The following is a 23,311-nucleotide window of genomic DNA, read 5'->3' as shown; positions in this document are numbered from 1 at the left end:
CGGGCCCTATAATTTTTTATTATTATTAATGAACAGACAAAAGGAAAGGACTAGGAGACAGGTAGGAAAGAAGGACAGAATATGCTATAGTTGGGAGACTGGGAATTAGGAATTATATTAGGAAGGTAAATGGAAAATAAAAGTAACAGTTAAATGGAGATAGTGGACAGCCAGCATGGAGTGAATTTAGGAGAAAAAAAATGAACAGAACTTATATAAGATGGGGCAGAAATTTATAAAGACAAGCTAGAAGAGTAGAAGATTTACTAGTTAGGTCAAGTAACCCTAATATTGCAATAGCATTTTTTTTTATATATTATTTATTTAACATTTGTTGACGGGCAAAGTCCAACTAGGACAGAGCCTATTTTCAGTGGAGGCTGGAGAAAAATGCTCCAGATGCATGTCTTTGGAATGTGGGAAGAAACCAGAGTACCTGGAGGAAACTCACACGAACGCAGGGAAGACATGTAGATTCAGCACAGAAGGCACCCCAGCCAAGAATCAAACCAGAGAACCTATTGCTGTGAGGCAACATTGACTGCTGCACCACTCACCCAGACCATTTATTGGCCAAGTGAATGGAGCAAGTTTATTCAACTGTGTTACTGTATAAACTCCATAGTTTGAGCCTACCTGAGGGTAAATGGTTTGACCTGCAATAAGGTGGCACCTCTGTAATTAAGTAATGCTGAGAGTCTGAGAATACTATATTCAGTATCTCCCACATTGGGAATTTTTACTAGCTGTATAATAGCCTAGAGAAGCTTATAGTAAAAGTAAGAACATATGCCCACAGAAAAAAAAAAACATGCAGTCCTATGAGATAGTTTTACTTTTATGTGGTGGTTGTCAGACGTTTAGTTAGTACATGAAAATATAAAAGGCAGGGAAATCAGCTCAATTTGGTTAGTTGACAGTAAAAGCCCTGATCCTAAATGGCATAAGCCTTTTTTACAGATTTAGTATAACAAGTCAAACCCAGAGTTAATTGTTCAAGTTAACCCAGCTATACAGATTTCACTGCTTAAAATGTTTAGGTGATCCACTGAGAGGTCTGCAATAAGTAAGAGGCCTGTGTGTACATAAAACAGCATGCATTTGGTTTTGTGGGTGTTGAGATATAAACCCAAGTTAATCAGATTTTAACACAGCTCAACAGATACAAAAGTACAGCCAGCTCATCTACAAAATAGATCAACTCCGTGGCATCAAATCCATGTACAGGGTTACCCTGGCAGTATACCGAAATGTTTCAATATTTTTCACAAAGAAGGAAACTTATCTTCTTCCTAAAAATTGATTAGAACAAACCAGGAAGTGTGCAACAAGAAATAAGCAACCAGTGCACAATTCAAGTTGGAGTCTGCTCTTCGATATTATATTGACAAAACAGGAAATTGAAACTGCTTCAGAATTTGGGAAGAAAAGGGGCATGGCTATGTGGGATGCAATGAGAACTATATCCCAACAAAAAGGAAAAAAAAACATTTTTGATTTTTTTTTTTTTTATTTCTGTTACTGTAGTAAACATATATCTTGTATCAAAGTCTTACTGTGATTTCTGATGCAGTTCTGACCACCAGCATGCATTTGACTCAAACTTATCTTAAAGGGACAACGGTAAGGACCGACAGAAAATTGGAACCACACCATTCAACTGCAGAATCCAGGGAAATTTAAGTAGATTTTAGTCCAGTCCAGACTGTACTTGAGGTTAAAATGTATGGATAGCAAATCTCAAGGCTTCTGGAAAAGCAGTGATGTTTTCAGGGGTTTTGGATCATTACAGCAAATAAACAAATTGTCACAGACTGTGCTGATCAGGCTATATACTATAGTATTTGTCAGATGAAAATACAAGGCTCTAGTGATACGATTAACTCAGTGAATCCAGGCAACTGTGAGGAGAGTTGAACAAAACAGGTCCTGAAGAAAACTTGCAAACATGGAAGATTTACAGCACTGGAAGTTTATTTTTAATGTTGTATTCGATCTGCAACATAGTCTTCAGTGTTATGTGACTTTGTTCAAAATGGAGCCCTTTTCTTTATTGCCATTAAAGATTTACATTATTTACATTCTAAACAATACATTACACCCTTTCACATTTTGTAAATCTTGAAAACAAGGTATTCATTGAATCCTTATAGTGCTTTTACTTGTCCCTGTATAATTATGCAAGTCTACTTCCCATGGCATACATTGCCTTTATTATAGGCAGAATTCACAATTTCACTTATTTCAAAACACCAGTACTATTCCTTACTGGATACAAAAGCCTGACGCATCATTTGACAGTCATGGATCATCTACATAATTTCTAAATGAGTTCTTTGCCAACTACCCTTCAATAAACTGGGGTACCTCTACTTGCAATGTATGACAAATTCCTAGACTAAAGTAATTCGCTTCAGCTGTTAGGAATTCAATGCCCATTTCAAAATATGGGTAGAGCTAGCAATCCCTACCAGAAAAAGTATTGCGGGAAACTCGAAACACAAACCACCTTGGGGGCCTACTGCCTTAAACTATATAACAGATTGAAACTCTAAAGAAGAGGTTTTGGATCTGCTAAATAATTTAAAGATATCAAAAGCTCAAAAGAAAACAAAAATGAACACTATGAGGTCCACTAAAGAAGCCCATGAACTTAGGCTGGCCTCTGAAGCCAAAGATAATTATAATTCTTTAGCTATGTTAGAAACCTAAAAAATGCAATACCCTACATTGCTCTGAGCTTATTTCATAAAGATGCCTCCTATCCTGATCCAATAGACGTTGCTAATATCTTTGCAAACAAGTTTTTTGTACAATGTACTCCATGAGACTTTCTGTTCAGTGTCCTACAAATATCTGAATCTAACTCCCAGTTATCTCCAGTGACCATTTAGGTTCTGATGAGTGGTGCATACCACCATAAGGATAACTTTGTAACTGATCCAGGTAATTACATCCATATTAGCATTACAATCCTCATCTGCAAAGCCATAGAGCATATTATAACTAATCTCAAGTTGCAATAGTCTTATTAGACTTTACCTTCATCAGTTTAGCTTTGTGAAATGCAGATCCAGTCTAACCCAATAAATTTTCCACAAAAGGGTTATGGAGGCTGTAGATGGTGACTATGCAGTAAACACATCTTCACCTGGCAAAGACAGTCATCTCCACTACATGCTGGCATCATACCAAACATTAATGCTTTAAAAAACAATCCATATATGGTTAGATATGGTATAAGCAAACTAGCTGTAACACAGAACCCACACAGTGTAGGTAATCAGTTCAGAAGGTATGAACGTGACTAGCGGTGTCCTTCAAGACTGTGCTAGGACCTGTCCTCTTTGGCATTTACTTCTCAGATCTCTACACAAACACCTCTGGCTAGCAAAGTCTGTAGTTGTTAAGACACCCAAAACATTCCAGGTGGAACTCTCTAGTAAAAGTTTCTCTGTACTAAAAAAGGGGTTGAAACTAAATACAAAAAAATGGAGTATCATCACTTTTGTTAGGCAACCCCTGCCCTCATAATACTGTATAAACACATTACTACAAAACAAAAATGTAATCAGGCACCTAGGTACTTGGGTTGTTAGCTTCCTCTCTTTTGATCATTGCATAACAATGACTGTACAAGAAATCCTTTTATTTAGCCCAGTTAACTGCCAGAGGGATATGGACAGCACAGTGGTAGCGTGGTTGCCTCACAGCAGTCGATTTTTAGTTGGAGTAGACATGTCCTCCCTGCATTCATGTGGGTTTCCTCCGGGTGCTCTGGTTTCCTCCCACTTTCAAAGACATGCATTTGGAGCATTTCGCCCTGGGTCTCCGTTGAAAATTAGCTACGCTCCCTTTCCCAGTTAAAAAATGTAAAATTAAAATTAACTTAAAATTAAATTACTTTCCAATAATTGGGCCAATTTACAAGTACAATGTACTCAACAGTTGGAAAGAGAAAAAAAAAACAGTCCCTGATCTACCAAGAGAGAGGCTGGAAGAACTAACCCTTTATTCAGTGTCTTATACACTTGAGTGGAGATTTCTTTTACTGTGTCATTAGGGACCAGATTATCATGGATCTCCTGTTTCTTTGTAAATCTAATATCTCTACCAGTGCTAGAACCAGGATCCAAGTCTTTACCAACAGATAAATAAAACAAATTGGAAGGCCATACTTTCCAGACATGTTAAGCAATGCCACTATCATTCATTAAATATAGATAACTGTATGGATATTCATAGATTTACTCTGGAATTGACTGGTGTGGCCTACTTGGAGAAAGGAGGACCTGTCCTAGGGACGGTACTAGCAAGACGTGAATAGCCATGGGAGTTAGTAGCCATGTCATATCTCTGATCAATTACATCCCTTTACCACTACAATCTCTATAGTTTACCCATATATGCCTCCCACGTACCGTACATACACCACCAGCTTATGCCACTTCTCACACCTAGTTTCAATAACCTTTTCTTTTAATTACTGCTGCTCTATATCCCTTTACTTACAATATGCTGCTCCTAACTTCTCCCACAAGACTAATGTAAAGGAGAACTCCAAACAAAAACTGACAATGTGTTTTTCAGCATTCCTTGAACTTTTCTGCATTACTGTCTCTGTATCAAAGTAAGCAGTTCTAGTTTTATGTTGCATCTTAAAATACCGTAAAAAAGGGCTGCCATGGGTAACACGATTTGGTTTTATAGTTGATGCCTTTGCATTCTTGATGTCATTTTAGACTTGACAGGCAGGTGAGGATCATTTACTGTGGTTTTCTGTCTCAACAGCTTACAACAGTACTGTGATTACCTGCTTTTGACTGTCTGCATCAATCTGCAGTTTTTTTTTTTTTTGTTTTTTTTTTTTATTACTTGGCTCCTTTGGATTTTCATTAGTGGTCATTTCTGCTATAGCAATTTAAGGAATGTTTGAATGACAGGCATGGAAAAGTAGCAGAGTTAATTGTCCTTTTCAAAGTAACAACTGTAGTTCAGTGTTGAAGTGTGAGAAATCTTTCCATTGTAATTGATAGGCGTTACATGGGCCAAGATGGTTTGAATTCTTTCACAAACTAATATTATAGCTAGAATTAGAGTATCTGATGATAACTCACTCAAGCCTGAAACTGTTTTGTATGCATCAATGTTCAAACCCATGCCTCCTTATAGCTTCTACAACTTTTTGGGACCTGACTTCTTTAAGTGAATTACCAGATAATAATAGGCAGTATAAGAAAAGACAATGAGTTAACAAAATTACACTAATAATATTGTTAGTCTAGGATGCCCAGCAGTAGACTAATTTTGTTTACCAGTTATTCATATTTATGTCCATACTTTCATAACTGACAGACCTACATTTTATTGAGGTATATGGTGAGAAACACCAGTGTGGGAAATGGGACAATTCACTAAAAATGCCAGTTTATATCACACTACTTGAAATATTTATTTTTATTTAATTTATTTAACATTTGTTGACCGGGAAAGTCCGACTAGGTTCCACAGATCCTGTTTTCAGCGGAGGCCCGGGGAGAAATGCTCCAGAAGCATATCTTTAGAATGTGGGAGGAAACCCACGCGAATGCAGGGAGAACATGCAAACTCCACACAGAAGGCACCCCAGCCAAGAATCGAACCGGAGAACCTCTTGCTGTGAGGCAACAGCATTAACCGCTGCACCACTGTGCTGCCCATATTGCTAGTTGTTAGTAATTATGAAAATATGCAATATTCCATATCTACTTAATACTTTAAAAAACTTACTGAATTACAAAACTGTAGCCTGACATTAAGTGAAACCTTAGCTGTTGAAGAAAATGGTAATATGTCTTTAAGCTGCACATCTTGAGAGATATCCAGTATTTGTATTGCTAGTTACACAATTAAATGTATGTTTTCATATTTTTGTAAATATCTCAAACTTGTGAAAGCTTATGTTTAGTTAAGAATGTTCCAACAATAGTTGTCTAGATTGAATGTTTGTGAAAGTTTAGAAAAAAGGTTATTTGGGATTTCTGTTATAATACATTACAGTATTTATGGAAAAGATTATGAATGCACTGACTTATCACTAAAAAGAATACATATTAACATTGCTATCTGTACAGTTTTAATAGCTTCTACTGTTCACAAAATATTTACATTCATCTTAATTTTTCAGAAAATGGTCTGTAATGCAAGCTGTGTTGTATGCCGCTAGTGGTATAAAATTCCATACCACATAGGTGTTAAGTTAGTCTTCCTTTCCCAGCTCAGTGATTTAACTCAATGAAACGCTGTATGCAATGCAAAAATGATGCAACACACCAGAAGAAACATGCACTTTTACAGATAGGGTTGCCACCTTTCGTCATTGCTAAAACCGGAGTAAAGCCACACCCCTCGTGTCACCAGTAACTCCACCCCCTCACCCACGCACATCTCGCCCATTTGTGATGTCACAATGACATCTGGCAGGAAACGCCCTCTTTTTCCATTCCTGTTGCCTGCTTTTGGCTGATTTACTATGCTTTTCTGTAAAAAAAAAGCATAGTAAATCAGCCGATTTACAAACTCAGATAGTCAGTTTCCTTTTTGAAACAGAATACCAGAGTTTGTACAGTGTTTTCCATACTACCAGAGAATCGGTTTGATTTCTGGATAGTCCGGAAAGAAATCGGAGGGTTGGCAACCCTATTTACAGAAAATACAGTGTAGAAAAATGCAAACTCAAATACTGATAGAAAATAAGACCAAGATGAAAATGTTTTTTTCTTTGTGGCAAACAGACTGATTAAAGGAAACGACAACTAATTTGTAAACAGATAGACTAAATGCAAGTTTTTTTTTTCATCTGAAAAATCTGAAAGCTTTGCTTTTGTGCAGACTCCAAGGCTACATTATCACATGTGTGATGCTGGCAATCTATGACTGATCAGGCACATTTAAATGCCATTGTTTAAGAACCACTGTTTTCTTAATGGCTCTGTGGTTGGTTGTAATATGTCATCTAGCCTACTCTGCCAGTGTTAGTAGCCTTTATGATATAACAGATTAAACAAATGAATTTATTAAACAGTGCTTTTTCCTGTTTGTGACAACTGTAATGCTGAATTATAGGGAAGGAAAATCTTTTTGGAAAGAAAAAAAAATTGACATTTGGGTGGAGTTCTCCTTTAACAAAAGAAACCCAGGTTCTGGTCTCATTACACTATTGCAACATTCAGCTGAAAACTCACCACAATACCTCTAACACCATCTCCTACATGTATTATATACCATCTCTGCAAGTGTAAACCTCACTTGTGACAGGACCCTCATATTTAATAGACTTTCTCTTTGTACATAATTTCATGCACAGTGAAACTTCATTTGACTTGAATCTATCATGAGTGGCTTCAAATACAACTTCAAATCATTCACCCATCAAGATAATAAACAGGGTGCAAGACCACCTGCTTTATTATTCTATTCCTTAAATGCATTGAACATTACTGATTTTCAGCAAACTCATTTCACATTGCCCATCAGTCACTTTCTCTATGATGCACCCAACAGGGCAAGGTAATTACTATTCTATACCCTAAATAATACAGGGTTGTAAAGAAAGAATCATCCTATCAGGACCAGTAATATCTAATTTTATCAGGTTTGTCAATGAAACATGTCAGGCTAATGGGCCTTTAATTCCTGGGGTCAGGAGTAGGGCCACCATTATGGGGTGGCATCAATTGCTGTGCGACAGATCTTGGAGACAAAAAAAACAGTTTAAGAAGGGTCTTTGCCATGGCTTGTTTAATATACTGTGTATTAAATAACCAGGTATATTGTTGGGTCCCAAAGGAGAAAGTATTGTTGGTCTTGGAAGGTACTTGCAGTCCATGTTCTTTAGTGATTATTGGGTATTTTAGTGATTCAAGGATATGTGAACCTTGGATGGCCATCTCTGGGATAACATTTGAACTGAACAGATTCGTTAGTATATTGGCAAGGTCTACTGGATCAGAATAGGTGGTGCCATTTTGAAAATTTTCAGGATACTGTTTGCAGTTTCTTAGTTTACTAACCTAGCTAAAGGAGGATTTGTACTTGTTTTTGGTTCCAGATGGTAACATTAATTCACAGGGTGCTTTAGTAGACATAGTATTTTTCAAATTTAATATTTCCAATAACTCGGATATGAAAGTTTTTATCTACTGTACCCTTTAAGGGGTTTATGTTGGTGGATCAGAGTGGATTACTTTAAATTTCCCATTATATTTAGATTTGCTTGGATCTGCTAGTTCTATACATTTATCTAGGTGGGCATAGGACTCCTTTGTGAAGCTACCTGCTGGTGCAACATTGAGGCTAATGCTGCTGCAACTGAAACTATGAAATTTTGTTATAGAATTTGAGGAAGTTAGTACAAATTAAATCCTTCAATACTAAGAGTTTGGTTTTGGGGGGGTAGCAATTTTTGAGGGTGAAAGTCGCAAGCTTATAATCAGACATTGAAAGTAGATGCCAGGGGAATAGTGCGTGGTGAAGGTATAAATGCAAGGGCAAGGTCTAGAATATTATGTCCTGTAGTGGATTCTTTAAAAATCTGGCTGAGTGAGTTTTTGCTTATGAAGAATTTATGGGCATATCCTGCATTGAAGGTATAGTTTATTGAGAGGTAGCTAAAAGTTCTTTTTGCACAGAGGCATTTAGCAAAATTGCTTCTAGATTAGTTGGCGATGTTTTACAACAGTACCCCCAATGTGCAGTAGCAAGGCCCACCCAAGACCCAGCACTAGATGATTTTTTTCAATATCATTGAATAAACATGCTGATGCTTTGTTTACCCGGGATTGTCAGCATGTGGAAAAGATACATAATCAGTTATGCATTCCCAAAGGTGGAGGATAGGGCACATATGAAAAACATCTGTGGAGAACAAAGTTTGAAGCTTAGACTCCATACAGGCCAGAGCTCTCAACCAAACAGGGACAAACCTCAACAGAATCAGGGACAAATTCAGAAGTAATCAGGAACAATCACTTTAAGGTACAACAGATTTAGACCCTTATTGACTTATTTGTGCTGATTGTATTCTGAACACTAAGGACCACTGGATTGCCTTAACACCTTCAGAGGGGAAGTTTGTTAGCACAACACAGGCACACCTGCAGTGCTCTCCCAAATGGAAAATAGCATTTTTTGTAGCTTGACTGAAGTATTTCTTTCTTGCGACGACAGAAACAGTGGAAATTATCAAATAGTTTGCAAATACTGCAGCTGTCTGGCTGTTCGCCTTTCATTTCTACAATGAGGAATACTTACAATTTGTGTTTTCACACTTAAAAGGCATTCTTTTGATGAAGTAATAGATGTGTCACATCATTTTAACTGTTTCTTCACACCTAAAAAGCATTATGTTGCTGAATTAATATAGGCCACTTAAATATACCAAGTCCGAGATCGCACTACTTTGAGCCAGAGGGTAAACTACGGATTAGACTATGAATATTCTTGAAATCACTGGCAAGTCAGTCATGCATTATTTGCAAAGTACATCACAGCCACTAGGCATGTCAATCACTCTAGCCATGCCCATTCCTGTGCAAAATGATCGTGGGGGTACTGTTGTAAAACATTGGCGATTGGTTTCGTAAACTGGAAGGCATTAATTTGAGGTTGAACAGATACATTTACAAACAAAACTTTGTTTTCCAGTTGTCATTTGAACTAAAACTACTTGAACTCTTGGCTTTAAATGGACAATGTTAACTTGTCAGTTCAGTAGGTATTGAAATTTGATTTACTACCAATTAACCTTCTCACTTGTACAACTATCCAATATGCACACTGTCTCAGCCAACCTGAGGTTAGCAGATTTTGCATACCATTTCCTCATTACTGGCAGCTTAACATTACAAGCCTCTTCTTTCTGGAAGAATTCTAAATTAGCCTTTTTGACATACTTTGCTTAGATACAAGCATTCAGTTAAAGACGCATCGATTCTGCAACTCACATTAAAGCCACTTTGTTGTACTTGGGGGAAGTTTCAACTTGCTTCTGTGAAAATGTATTCCAGTAGTACTCCAGTATTTGCAAGAACAAATCACACACACACACACACACACACACACACACACACACACACACACACACACACACACACACACACACACACACAGCCATTTGTTATGTACTAACTCTCATGGCTTTAGCATCAGTTGAAGCAGAAAGGCATTAATCTGGAACTTCGCCACTGCATAGTTATTGGCATTGTTCTTTCATGTCTTACAGGAATATAGGTACAAAAGAACTCTGCATGTATCTGAAAAACTAAAAGTGTTGCATTTTGATCTTGGTGGGGATGAGCAGTTTTTGTTACATTTAATGTCATTATTCAAACCTTACAGGACTCTACAACATAAGCAGAAAGGTATCTTCATAAACTATATTCCATAAAGCCAAGGCTACTGCTGTTAAATATTTGCATTAATTGATTATGGATGGTCACATTGTTTTAGATGACAAACAGATGACAAACATAACCCATTCCATCCTTCACTATAATCACTTAATTCATAGACTGCAAAACATGGAATAAATATCATTGAATGCCTCCCCATAGCATGAAACTGCACTCATTGCAAGCATTCCTTGCCCTGGAAGATGCTGACATTTGTGCAGTCACTGAAATCTGTCTCAAAGCTATGGAGAGCACCCCACCTTACCAGGTTACTCATCCTACCATACTTTCAGATTTCAAACGGAGGGCTACAAAGTCAAAGGAGGTGGAGTTTCAAAATTTATCAAATACATACACACCTCCAGGCTGGTCAAATGGTATGATATACAGGAGACACTCCGTGAAATTAACAAAACACCTATTCAAATCATAGCTAGCTACACAACCCCAACCATGACTCAGGACACCCACTCCACCTATCTGGACTTACTTGAATCCATCAAGATTCAACCCTTTACCCTGATCCTGGGCGACTATCTACCCAACCATAGAATGGAAGATCTATTCTATCCCAAACATGAATGCCAAGAGATTCCTCAACTTTGTCAATGCCAATGCATTGGATCAGCTGGTCGACACCCCTATGAGAGGTGAAAATATCTTGGACCTGGTCCTAACCAACATGAGTAACCACTGTAGTACCCCTACAGTGTCATCTTCCTTGGTAAGATCTGACCATAAAAGCGATCAGAAAGTCAGCATCTCCCCTGAACCCCCGGTCAGGTCCCAAAGCTAACTACAAACTCCTCAGAGCAGGTATAAGCAGCTTCACAACCACTGTCCCTTAAGTTGGAACTAGCACGAATGTCTAAGCCTACACCAAAAAACTATACTAGCACCTACATAGCTGTATGTAATCAGCGATACCTGACAGAACCAAATCGTCTTCCTCAGGGAAGAGTAAATCTGTCTGGTGGACAGCAGCAATAAAACTCTATAATAAAAGGAATAAATTGCTGCCCAGGACAAAGGAGGAGCAGGTGCCAAGTTGGAAGCAATCTCTCCTTTGTCTGACCTAGCAAATAAGGTCACTGGTGAAATCCTCGAAGGTTAACAGAGTTCAAATTGGCCACATCCAGCAAGGAAAATCACAAGGCCTTCTTCACATATGTCCACAATCTCAAAGGTAACACCCAAATCTGCTCCAAACTGGTGGTCAGCACCACCACATACACAAATTCTATAGATATAGCCAACCTCCTGGCAGACAGGTTCAGTGAAAACTTCACCCTTGCCTTCACACATCAGTAAAGCAGGACATCTCCAGCACCTGCCCCCCTCCCCTCATCACCAGGGAAAAGGTCCTTAAGGCCCTCTCAAAGGCAAAAAATACAGTCTCCATGGGACTGGATAACATCCCTGGCTGTATCCTACATAAACTCAGACCTTCAGCTCCATTACACACCCTATTCAACCAAAGCCTGAGCACCGGCTTCATCTCAGCTGAATGGAGGACAGCCATGTCATCCCTCTACACAAAGGTGGAGCATCCACAGACCCAGGCAATTATAGGCCCATCAGCCTAACTAGCCTTATCTGCAAGGCCATGGAATGCATTTATCATGGCCTTTATAAACAAGGACATTGGCAACCTCCAAATGCTTGACCCCACACAGTTTGGTTTTTCAAAGTGAGATCATGCCTGTTAAACTTGGTCAACTTCTTCTAAACAGTCACCAAAGCCATGGACGAGGGGAAGACTGTGCACACCACCTACCTTGACCTAGCCAAAGCCTTTGACACTATTCCCCACTCAGGCATAAGAGAAGAAATCTCCCAGCTAGGCATCAACCCGTATGTTACCAGATGGGTAGCTAACTGGCTCACTGATAGAACCCCCTCAGTCAAAGCAGGGGAAGCCACCTCTAGTAGTAGACCACTAATAAGCGGTGTACCCAAAAGATCGGTCTTGGCACCTCTACTGTTTGGAATATACTTTGAGGTGCAAGCCAAAACCAGTGGTCTGTTGCTGACCAAATCTGCAGATGACTGCAAACTGGACACTGCCTTAAATTCCCCTAGTGATATGAACATCCTCCAAGATGGCCTTACTCAAAGTAATGGACTGGTTCCAGAAGCATGGCCTCAAACTGAATGCCAAGAAATGCATCATTATCCCCTTTGGGGAAAATGGCATTCCCACTAATTATCACATCAATAACAATGTGATAAGCATGCAATCAGTCGTGAGGGGCTTGAGGTTGATAGCAACCTCACTTTTGACCACCACCATTGCCTCCATCGTAAGAAATGCTTTCTACATAGCCCTCCTCATAAATAAGGGTATTTCATCCAGAACAAGGTGGTCATAACATCCTTGTACTCCTCCCTTATCAGACCCATTATCGTGTACAATGCCCCCAGAGAGACCATAGAGGCTTCCTGATCAGGAAAATCCAGGGTCTTAAAAACCTATCCTATACAGATAGGCCTAAAGCCCTGTTCCTCTACTCAGTATCATACAGACTTGCTCAGAGGTGACCTGTATCTGGCATACAAGGCCATCTCAGACCCAGCCTTGATGGAGTTGCTGCATATCCGTAAGACAAACTCCACTCAAGCAACCCACATGCAAGGCCTTAACCTGGTTTGTGACATTAATAGAACTTGCTGGTGGGATAGATTTAAGCCTCAAAGACTCCTCCATCTATGGAATAGTCTCCCTCTCCATGTCAAGCAGAGCACCTCTCTAGCTCTCCAAGTGGAACCTGGATGACTGGATGGGAAATAGAAAATACACCTCTGGGATCCCACCTGTGTCCCTGCTGGACAGGGAAAACAGGTGCTGACTGAGGGAATATGGGTGAAATTCTTTGCTAGGCTTATAAGGGCATCTGGACCAATAGCCTAGTATCATCCTATGAACAATGCCCCCTTTGGTATGTACCTAACTAAACATATCCAACAGTTAGAATGTCTCCAGAGGTTAATCAGTGAAACAGTATGGGGCATAAGTAACATGTCCTATGCAGACTGCATCAAGGCCCTATACCTGTATAGTCTCCCACAGGCTGTTGAGGGGAGGATTATGCCTGGCATAGAAGTCATGGTCAGACCCTACCCAGACATCCTCCATATCTGCAAAACAAACAGCAACAGGATTACCCATTCTAAAGACTTAAACCTTGCCTGTGCTATAAATATCACCAGCTGGACAGACTGGTATGTATCCCAGAAAGGACTACTTCTCTGAACAGGCCAACCCATCCATGTGATGCAGAGCTCCTCCCTAATCCAATTCAAGTGCAACTTGGACAATTGGATGGGAAACAGGAAATTCATCCCCGGTTTGGCAACCTGTAAATGGTTTAATCTCATAGGCCCCTGTTTACACTTCAAGAGCATCAGAACTTGTCATTTGGGATGTATGGTTAGGCTTAAAAAGGCCCTTGTGGTAGGTAGCCTGGTAAACAACTATGAACCCATGTTGTTGGTGAGTCTTGATGCAGAGAAAGCAATGACAGAGTAAGCTGGAATTAGCAATGACAGAGTAAGCTGGAATTTTAGGAGTATGGCAATGGAAGCATTTCTGGGACAGTTCCAGGTTTTTTTTTCGGGATATAAAATTAATGCAGATAAAAGAAAGGTTATGGCTGTAAACTATGTACTCGCACACAAATTGATTCAGCACTACCCATTTATGGGGATATTTAGGAGTAATGGTTAAAATTAACCCAACTGTTAATGTGTGGGAAGAGACTAAGCAGAAAATAAAACAAAAACTGAGAAATTGGAAGCTTTTGCTTATGGGTATGGATAGCAAGATACAGGCAGTAAAATGATTTCAGTCTCTTTAGTTTTATACACAGGTCTGGCAGATATTTAATAAACAGTGGAGAAGTTGTGGATAGCAATTGATAAGGAGCTGAAGGATTTTATCTGGGAAGGAAGATGGCAAGAGTATAGTGGGATAAGATGATCCTTCCAACATTACTAGGAGACTTAGGATTACACAAGCAAAAAGCTAAAATTCAAAAAGAATGGGAATGATGATAAAGCAGGGCGGGAATTCAAGAAATAAGGAAAAAGTAGGATTTTGGATGCAAATCCTTAAGGAGAATAATAGTCGCACAGTAATATTATATTCATAAAGTATACCAGAAACTAAGTCAACATGGTAATGGTGAAATGAGAGCCTAATAAGGATGGCTGTAATTATGGGTACAGAATGGGCAACAGGGAGGTAGAATTTAATGGAGGAAGATGGCAAAAGAAGCAAGGTATTGGAGCAAATAATTAGAGGGGGACAGTAATAGACTGGAAGGAGGCAAACAAGACATTTGGACTGCAGGCTGGAGATTGATATCAGTCCCCGATAAGGAAGACAGCATAGGCAAAGAAAACGAGGTTTGGGGAATCCCAAGTGAAAGTCCTGCACCAACTGAGTTTTTAGTTAAATACAGATCAGAAGATGCTGTTAAAAGGGTTAATTAGGTTATATAAAAGGTATTGCACAGTAAGTATGGAAATCAAACAGGGAAGTCAGAAAAGACTGGGAAGAGAAATTAGAAAAGCAATTCACAAAGAAACAGTGGGAGGACATATGTATGGCTTCCTAATACATAAAGTTTAGAAGATGTAGGATTTTTATCATCTTTGATAACCCCCAGTACATTAAATTACAGCCATATCATATCGGATAGTCAGCCTATAAAGTTACATTCACAAAAGACACACCTTAGAGAAATTTAATGCTTACTATTTGTACATTGCATAGATAATTTGGAGGCCACTAAGCAAAGTGGCTAGTAAACAGAAATACAGTAAAGTCCCAATATGTGCAGAACTTTAAAATACATCCATCCCAGGACAAATGTATTAAACTTCTTGGATCAATTTAAGATGTAGTCCAACCAAATGATACAGGTTGCTGGTACCATCTAACTTTAAGAACTGTGCACATGCATAAAATGCTAGTTGGGACTGCTCTGGTTTAGGAACATCTGGCTATAATCTGTATACCAAAGGCATGATAATGTGTACATAAAAGTAATGGTTAGTAACAACATACCATAGATCGTCAAGAGTCGCAGAAAATCTTCAGAAACTGCTTTGCCAAGTACATTTAGTCTGTGCAGGGAAAAAAAAACTCCCAGTGTTACTTACCCATTTTATGGGTAATACCCTCAATGAGATCAGCCACCTGTTTGTGTCCAGAAGCAATCAAAGCTTTTTCACTGGCCAGTTTCTCCAGGCTGTCATTGATTGAAGAATCCAGTTGCTCATGGCCACTCTGCAGCTTTTCCTGCTGCAATACCAGTTCATTCTGACTATTCACCACCTTCTCAAGGGAAGCAGCAGTCAGCTCCTTCAGCTCTTCCTGTCCAGCCTACACAGCATAAAGGTACTGTAAGAGTCTGACAAGGGTGGTCAAAATCTCTAACAGCAGCACAGAACTCTTAACTCTGCAACAATACACACCTTTCCATGGATGGTTAGTACAGATCTGAACCAATGTTTAGATTAATGAGAAAAGTGGAAATGTCAGGGTCAGTCACAGTTCAACAGTAGACGTACAAATTTGGAGTAGACATTAATCCAATTTACAAATTTATGCTTCCTCTAAAATATTTTACAGCTTTCAAAAGCCGTTTATGTATGCAGCACATTGTATGATGCTGTCATGCTTCTTAAGGTAATAAACGGAAATATGGAGTTGGATTAATCTAGACCTGATTAGCAACTGTAGCAAAGGAGGAGGCGGCCTTCTTAAAGCTATACGTTTGTACTGAAAAGTGGCACAGTTGTAAACCATTAAAACAGGTGTAAATTATTACACTTTGTTGCAGAACATAGTTATGCAATACTAAATTACACAGAATTATCTAGAAAGCTACATTTATCTTTTTGCAAGATGTTCATAACCCAAGTCTTTACGGACACCATCACATCAGCAAAGCAAACGCCTGAATTAAGTTTATAAAACAGGAGACTAACAAGTACTTTTATTTACATTGCCCAAGGGTAGTAAAAACTCTAGCCATGAGAAAGGCATCCAGAAATGTCAGAATCAAGGCTCAGCAGCATTCTTTGGTTAGACAGCTGTCAAAGGAAGAAAATTTAGAACACTGATCACGTCTCTGCCCACTCATACAAGTAAACCCAATCAAAGATTAGCACTCTTTCAGTGTACATACATTCTGCACAAATGTGTGGTCCAGCGCATTTATGCAATGCCAATGATTTTGCTAAATGATGCATGCACTGCTTAGGTCAATGTGCATGTAGCACTGACATTTAATAACCTTCATGACAAGGATGGGTCTTAGCCCACAGCTTACAGAAGAGGCAACGTCTACAGTATTCATCAGACCTGCACCTGTTGAAAAGCCAATAGTCTAAAAAATTGCCAGACAACTGAAATTATACATCATGTAAAATACTGCATAGGTTCATAGGCAAGTACTAGGCTAGCTTCCCTTTCAGGCCATTTTAAGCCTAGCCATTTCCTTTGAGTTTACCTATCCCATTTGATGGTAGATTGGCCTTGGCCATCCCATGGTTGATAATTATATATTACCCCATATGAGGATAACTGAAATCAAACCATAGAGAATTTGAGGGAACCCATGTGTAGGATAAAGCATTTAGGAGCAGTCTCTGTCCATTAGTAGTGCAAGGTGCAGTACTGAGAAATTCTCTCTTGCCCATCCGTAGATCTAAGCTGTAATTTAATATGGACAGGGATGGGGAGTCTGTTCCAGAGCAGTGAGGTCCCTGTGAGATAATTGTCCCTCCAAACTGTTCTGTTAATGTTGCAGAAGAGGTTTAGATCCCTGAACCAAGTATTTTTGGTGCCATTTGACTTGCTGATGTGCAGTAGGACCATTGGTACAGAGTCAGAGGATATCTTGTATGCCAGACACAGGTCACCTCTTGGCAGTCTGTAGGATACCAAGCATAGTGTCATGCCTTTGAGGTGGCCCATGTTCACATTGTTTAGGGCCTTGTATCCTTTTAGTAACATCCCTGTGGGCATGCCAGTTGTTGCATGTGTTCAGACAGATACATGCCAAAGAGGGCATTATATTGTGATTGGCCTAATCAGAGCTTTGTAAGGGGGACAGTGATTTCTCTTGTGCTACACACAATTTCTTTAGCTGTATAATATAGTAAGATTTTCGTACAACAGTGGACACATGTTGGTTGAAGGTTAGTCACCATCCACACAACTTCCCATATCCTGAACAACTTGGTCAACTCTCAGGGGTACGTTGTCAATGTGATAGTTCTCCAGGGTAGAGGACTTCCCCAAAGAAACAATAATGCTTTTTTTGGTATCTAGTTTCATTCCATTATTCATGCAATAGTGATTTGTTTGGAGCAACTCTTCCTGCAGGATGGGCAAGTCATTTGGAGAGTCAATGACTGATCCTAACTTGCAGCCATCTGCAGACAAACAGCCAGAGCCCTTTGGCATTGGTTTTTACTCTAGAGAAGTAGATGCCAAATAGGAGTGGTCCAAGAACCAAACCTTGGGGGAACTCCACTGGTAACTAGTCTCTGTGGAGGACAATTCCCCTATTTTAATCTCCTGTATCCTATCTGCAATCCAGTTGCCAATCCACTGAGTGCTGTAGGGGTTTATTCAGCATTTCTACCATATTTGACAAGGGGACTGTATCAAAAGCCTTGGCTAGGTCAAGTTATGGGGTATGAGGCTCCTTGATTACTGTGCCAGTGGTGGGGCATCCCAAATGGTACTACAGATAATGGCCAAATACTGAGATAAACATAATTTCTGCCACAATTTATCCAGGATGAGTATTTGTATTTCCAATACTATAATTCGTCCCTGAATTTCCCCTAAACAATTCCCTGTTCTGAGCACCATCAGGGCCAGGGCTGGACCCAGCACTAGGAGACAAGACAGCGGTTTAAAGTCCACTGGCTTGGGGGGGGGATGTCAACACTGAAGTAAAAGTTTTTTTACTCACTCGGTGTTGTGGTGGGGCTGCGTGCATGTGTCTTAATGCTTTAGGATTTCATAGCTAATATAAATGGGAAGATGCACACAGAGCAGCTTGTGAGATTTGATTTCAGAATTTTTCAGATAAAGTAGTGGAGTGGAGCACTTTAAGTAGATGGGTATCAGCTCAGGAGGGAATGTGCGTATGTATGTGTAAGTGTAATGCCCTAGTTAGAGAGAGCAGTTTAGTTAACTTGCTCAGGCTCAAACCCTGTACCTTTGCTTCAAGAGACAAGAGCCTTAATCCTCTTCACCATTTACCAGACCCTTTGGTTACACTTAAGACACTGGAGCTGGTTAAATGTTCTTATGTGGGTACTTTGTCGTTTATTGGTCGATATGTTTGGTTTCATTGCTTAGTGGAAAAAATGTTCAAAACTACAAATTTAAAATACATTCTAATAAATGCTGTTGTATTTAACAAAAATATGTGAAACCAGGATGGTGAATCAAACACATGCATTTATACATAGTCCTAAAAATGTATGCAGGGGGCCCATGATCTGGAAATGGAGAGGGACCAAGGTACCCCTTAATCTGCCACCAGCAGGGTGCACTTCAGGGGAAGAAAAGTTTACTGTTGCTCATGTTTTCAATGTGCAACTGTTTTCTTTAGCAAATGGCCTTAGTACCTGTGCTATAAAAAATTTTAAAGCAGTAATAGTAGCACAGCAGGGAGCATACTCACCTTTTTGCAGAAAGCTGTGGGTTCTACGCCCACACCATGTGGATGGTCTGCTGACCCTGAAGTGCAATAAAAGGGGAGTGGCTGCTTTCCTTAGGGTCATCCTTTGTATGGGATATTAAACAGAGGCCCCATCTGTCTGCACTGGCGGGAGGTACTGAGAGCCACTTGAGGTATCAGAACATAGGGAAAGTTCCCGATACCAATTTTCTATAGCAGTATAAATACTATCAAGGGTCTCCCCTGAAAAGAGGCTACTAGCCTAATGGGACCTAACTAGGTCAAAGAATAAACTGAAAAATTTTAAATTAAATGTACAGCTCTATCTTCATTAAAAAAAACAGTACAAGTATGTCCGCTGACAGTTTTGAACAGTGCTTATTGTAATTGCTGAGACAGACAAGTAATAGGACACCAGAATGGCTGCAGGGAGTAGGACCCTAGCCCATTACTCTGCCTAGGACCACATCTGACCATGATCTGGCAGTGAGCATCATGCTGTAGTGATAGCAGAACTGAAATGCAACAAAAGTATATTCAATCTTTTACTACACAAGGCAATGCAAAGGCACTTACTGGAACCCCAGGTGAGGTCTGGCATGTTATGAACACTTGCATAACAGCTTGTAAATGCTTTGCATGCAAACCCGTAGGTAACTACACGTGGGTGTTGCATTATTCTGCCTCCCCATGCACTTCTCCTTCCCACATAAACTGTAACCCTGCAGACAACCTGCTACAACACTCATCTTCCCCCAACCAGTTTATTCAACAATGAAAATGATCATCAAAACCTAAGACACCTACATCATACAATGGCAAAAACCTTACAACCAGTGAAGCTGACAGGTTATGTTTTGCTATGCGTCTTTGTACATAACTTGGAAACAAGCTTACTTAATACCTCCATGTTAATATTCTTTAGACTTAAATGCACTTGCGGCTTTGGGATTAAACTCAAGGTTCTTGCCATTGCCAGTTTAGTTTGATTTTACCTTTAAATTTGCTGATCTGAGCATTTTCTCTTGTAACATCCATCTTCTTTTCAGTGCTTCTCTGTTATTAAAGGATCCTGTATTATGCTATTATTGCATAATATATGGGTTTTGTCAATGGTTAAGATGCTTACCTCACAGACGAGAGACAGGGTTTGATTCTCACCAAGGGAAATTGTCTAGGCTTAAAATGGTCCACAAGGGCAGCTAGTCTAGTACTTGCTTATGAACCTATAAAAAGACCCTTTACATCTAACATATGCTTACAAACCCAACAGTAAAACTCCATTTTCTCATTTATACCCCCAGAGTAAAATGCCTGATAGCACATGCCCCTACGCAATTAAAATACAGTGTATTAAAATGCAACTAGTTTACCTTAAGCACTTTCATGGCCTCCAACTGACTGGAGGCTGTGGTGACCAATGCATTGACTGTGTGCTCTGTCTGGCGCTTGAAGTGCAGCTGTCGTGTGGCATAGCATACAGATCGCGCTCTGTTGCTGACAATGTGATAAGCATTCCAGGTATCTGGGTCCATATCAGCAGTGCATTCCCCTAAAGTCTTAGGGAATAAAAGGGGTCAAAAATTGTGAATCAGTATTTCTTAAAAGATGGTGTTAAGTTGCAGATGTCAATCACAAACTGCAAGTTGCAGATGTTAGCCACAAACAGTAACTGCTTGCAAATTAGTTTATATCTGAGTAATTCACAAAATACACAGTTGTATATTTGGATAATGCACAACATGCCATTGTACATCATTCCTGGATTCTCAGAACAAGAGGGAGAGCTTTCTGAGGAAATGGTATTAAACAATAGCGCAATCCGCAAGTGTCATCTTATTATGAAATAATGACTATGTGGCTGATCTGAACACACTGTGGCATCATTACTACAAATCAGGAAATATATGGCTCATCGTGCATGATGGGTCTCTTGAATCTGCATTGCAACTAGTAATAAACCAGGGTCCTCAAACCACTTCATTGCATTTTAAAAATATGCTCACCCATTCCAACTACAACATTCAAATACAGAGTAGTCAACTGCTCATCTGTTTCAACCACATTGCAGTGAAATAAAAACTAGCAGTAAAATCATGGGTGTATTCTTGCATTATAAGCCTGAGCACTGAACATGCTTTTAAAAGTATAACAGCAATACACAGGGCATTTGAACTCAGAGTATGAAAGTGTAAACATTCCCTTTTGGTACAAAAAGTGCTAATGAATTAAATAATGCAAGTGTTAGAGACAAGAGACAAAATGCTTGCAACAGTGTTATGATCAACTTTAAGCATAGGAAGACTTGGCAAGGCCACTGCATATATTCAAAGGTGAAACAAAATGGATACACCTTAACTATAGGCTAAAAAGACTCGCATCAAATTTCTGACATATTGGTGTTTTCATGGTTAGAATGCACAGTGTTGGTACATGCAAGAAATGCACACTGAAAGGTCCCATCACTGGCTAAACGTTTCAACACTGAAAACTATGAAATTTATGAATTTGTATAAACCCATTATCCATGCAGGATTCTCCAAACAAAGTTCACTTCAGTGAGTGCTGTCATACATGCACAAAACAAAGCCACATTGGTCTCCATTTCTCACTCAGATGGGAGATTTGGATCCACCCAGTTAAATATCTGGGCAGACTAGGGACAACATTTGGATCACACTGCAAAAAGGGGATTGCTATGGCACCTGAACAGCAACAGCAGACTGAATCCTTATCTCCGATCAAGGCATTAGGAATAAGGAAACTTTTGTATGGGAAAAGGAACGTCTACATGTCGCAGAACTATAGTAAAACATGCAATTTCATGATGAGGTGGGCTATGTACCTGTGCTGGCTGAAAGTTGTCCCAAAACAGGATGGAAAAGAAACTTAGATTATTGGAAAACTTGACTCACTGACTGTAGATATGGAGCCATGGAGGCAGGAGATATCCATGCAAAATTAAACAAAGGGGGTGTATATTCTCTATTAATCCGAGTGACTTGGATGTCAAGTTATAGTAGCAAGAAAGCAAGCTAAACAAGCCAAGAGGTTTTGTGAACACTTTTACTGCAGTACAATTGAGATCATCTCCTGCACTGGTAACTACTTACCTTAAAGGAAGGTGTGGAAGGGTCAATTGCAGTTATCCAGGATTAGCTGCAATTTTACTAGCAGTAGCACAAGTTTATGAATAGAGTGCTTACAAGTGGCGAGTTAAATACAAACTATGGTAAAACATGGAATTTCATTGTGAAATGCCATGGTTATAAAACCACAGAATGCATGGTTAAACAAGCAGCAAAGAGGTTGTAGACTGCTGGCTTTAAAGTTAGTGGATGAAGACATTTCAGCTACTGTATCAAAACAGACTAGACATTTGCAGCTATGTGGAATATGTACTAGGAAGGGGCTGAGCAATCTAGCTGTACTATGGAAATTGTAAAATGGCTGTATTTTTCCAAATACCTGGATGTAGCCTTGTATTTCTACAACTGCTTTCACTGATGGGTAATGCACAAGTACAATCCATAAAAGTCAACAATATTTACACCAACATCCCATTACTGCTAGCCCAGGGTCTGTTAAAAAAAAAAAAAAAAAAAAAACAGTGCTGTTCAACTAAACTATGCTCCATATCAAGGTGGCCCGGCATGTGTGTTGGCCAAGGGCCCAGCAAGGATGTCCAGAGAACTGGTGGAGGAGCACTGCTCCTGTAAATCGTAGCACAGAGAACATTTGTGGAAAAGCACTGAAAAGATGCCTTGCCAGTGCCACTTCATGCAAGGATAGATGACATAAGATGAAGGTACTACCAGATGCAATATGAAGCATGAGAGATAATGAGTCTGCAGGACTCTTATGAGCTGCTGAAGAATGAAGACACCAGCATTTGAAATTAAATACAAGTGTCACTGGAATAGCACATGTTGGGACCTGATAAACTGTAGGACACTGATGGAGTGAAAGGGTGTTTTTAATTCCTCCTCCTCCCTGCATCCACTTGCTGGGATCCTCAATTTCCTTTTGTGCCCAGTCCTAGGTCATCATTCCTTACCAGAAACCTCAGGAAAGTCTCTTAAAGAACTTGCAGCATACCTTGCATTTGCCCTTAGGAGCGAGATGCTTAATTGGGACTGCATTTGCAGTGCAGGGAAGACTTCATGA

General features: G+C 39.6%; 1 protein-coding gene across 1 annotated transcript in view; it reads right to left on the bottom strand.

The window, feature by feature from the left end:
- LOC122797766 (protein brambleberry-like) overlaps positions 1–23,311 on the bottom strand; it is a 439,351-nt gene that overhangs the window by 298,323 nt on the left and 117,717 nt on the right. The window contains exons 4-5 of the mRNA XM_044066288.1: positions 20,518–20,703; positions 15,597–15,819 (exon numbers count right to left, since the gene is read on the bottom strand). Of these exons, the coding sequence (XP_043922223.1) occupies positions 15,597–15,819; positions 20,518–20,703 (409 nt within the window). The remainder of the gene's footprint in view (positions 1–15,596; positions 15,820–20,517; positions 20,704–23,311) is intronic.

Source organism: Protopterus annectens, chromosome 3.part1 (genome assembly GCF_019279795.1).
Source record: "Protopterus annectens isolate FY-2018-M chromosome 3.part1, PAN1.0, whole genome shotgun sequence".
Taxonomy (NCBI): domain Eukaryota; kingdom Metazoa; phylum Chordata; order Ceratodontiformes; family Protopteridae; genus Protopterus; species Protopterus annectens.
This window is presented reverse-complemented; position numbering and strand designations above follow the sequence as displayed.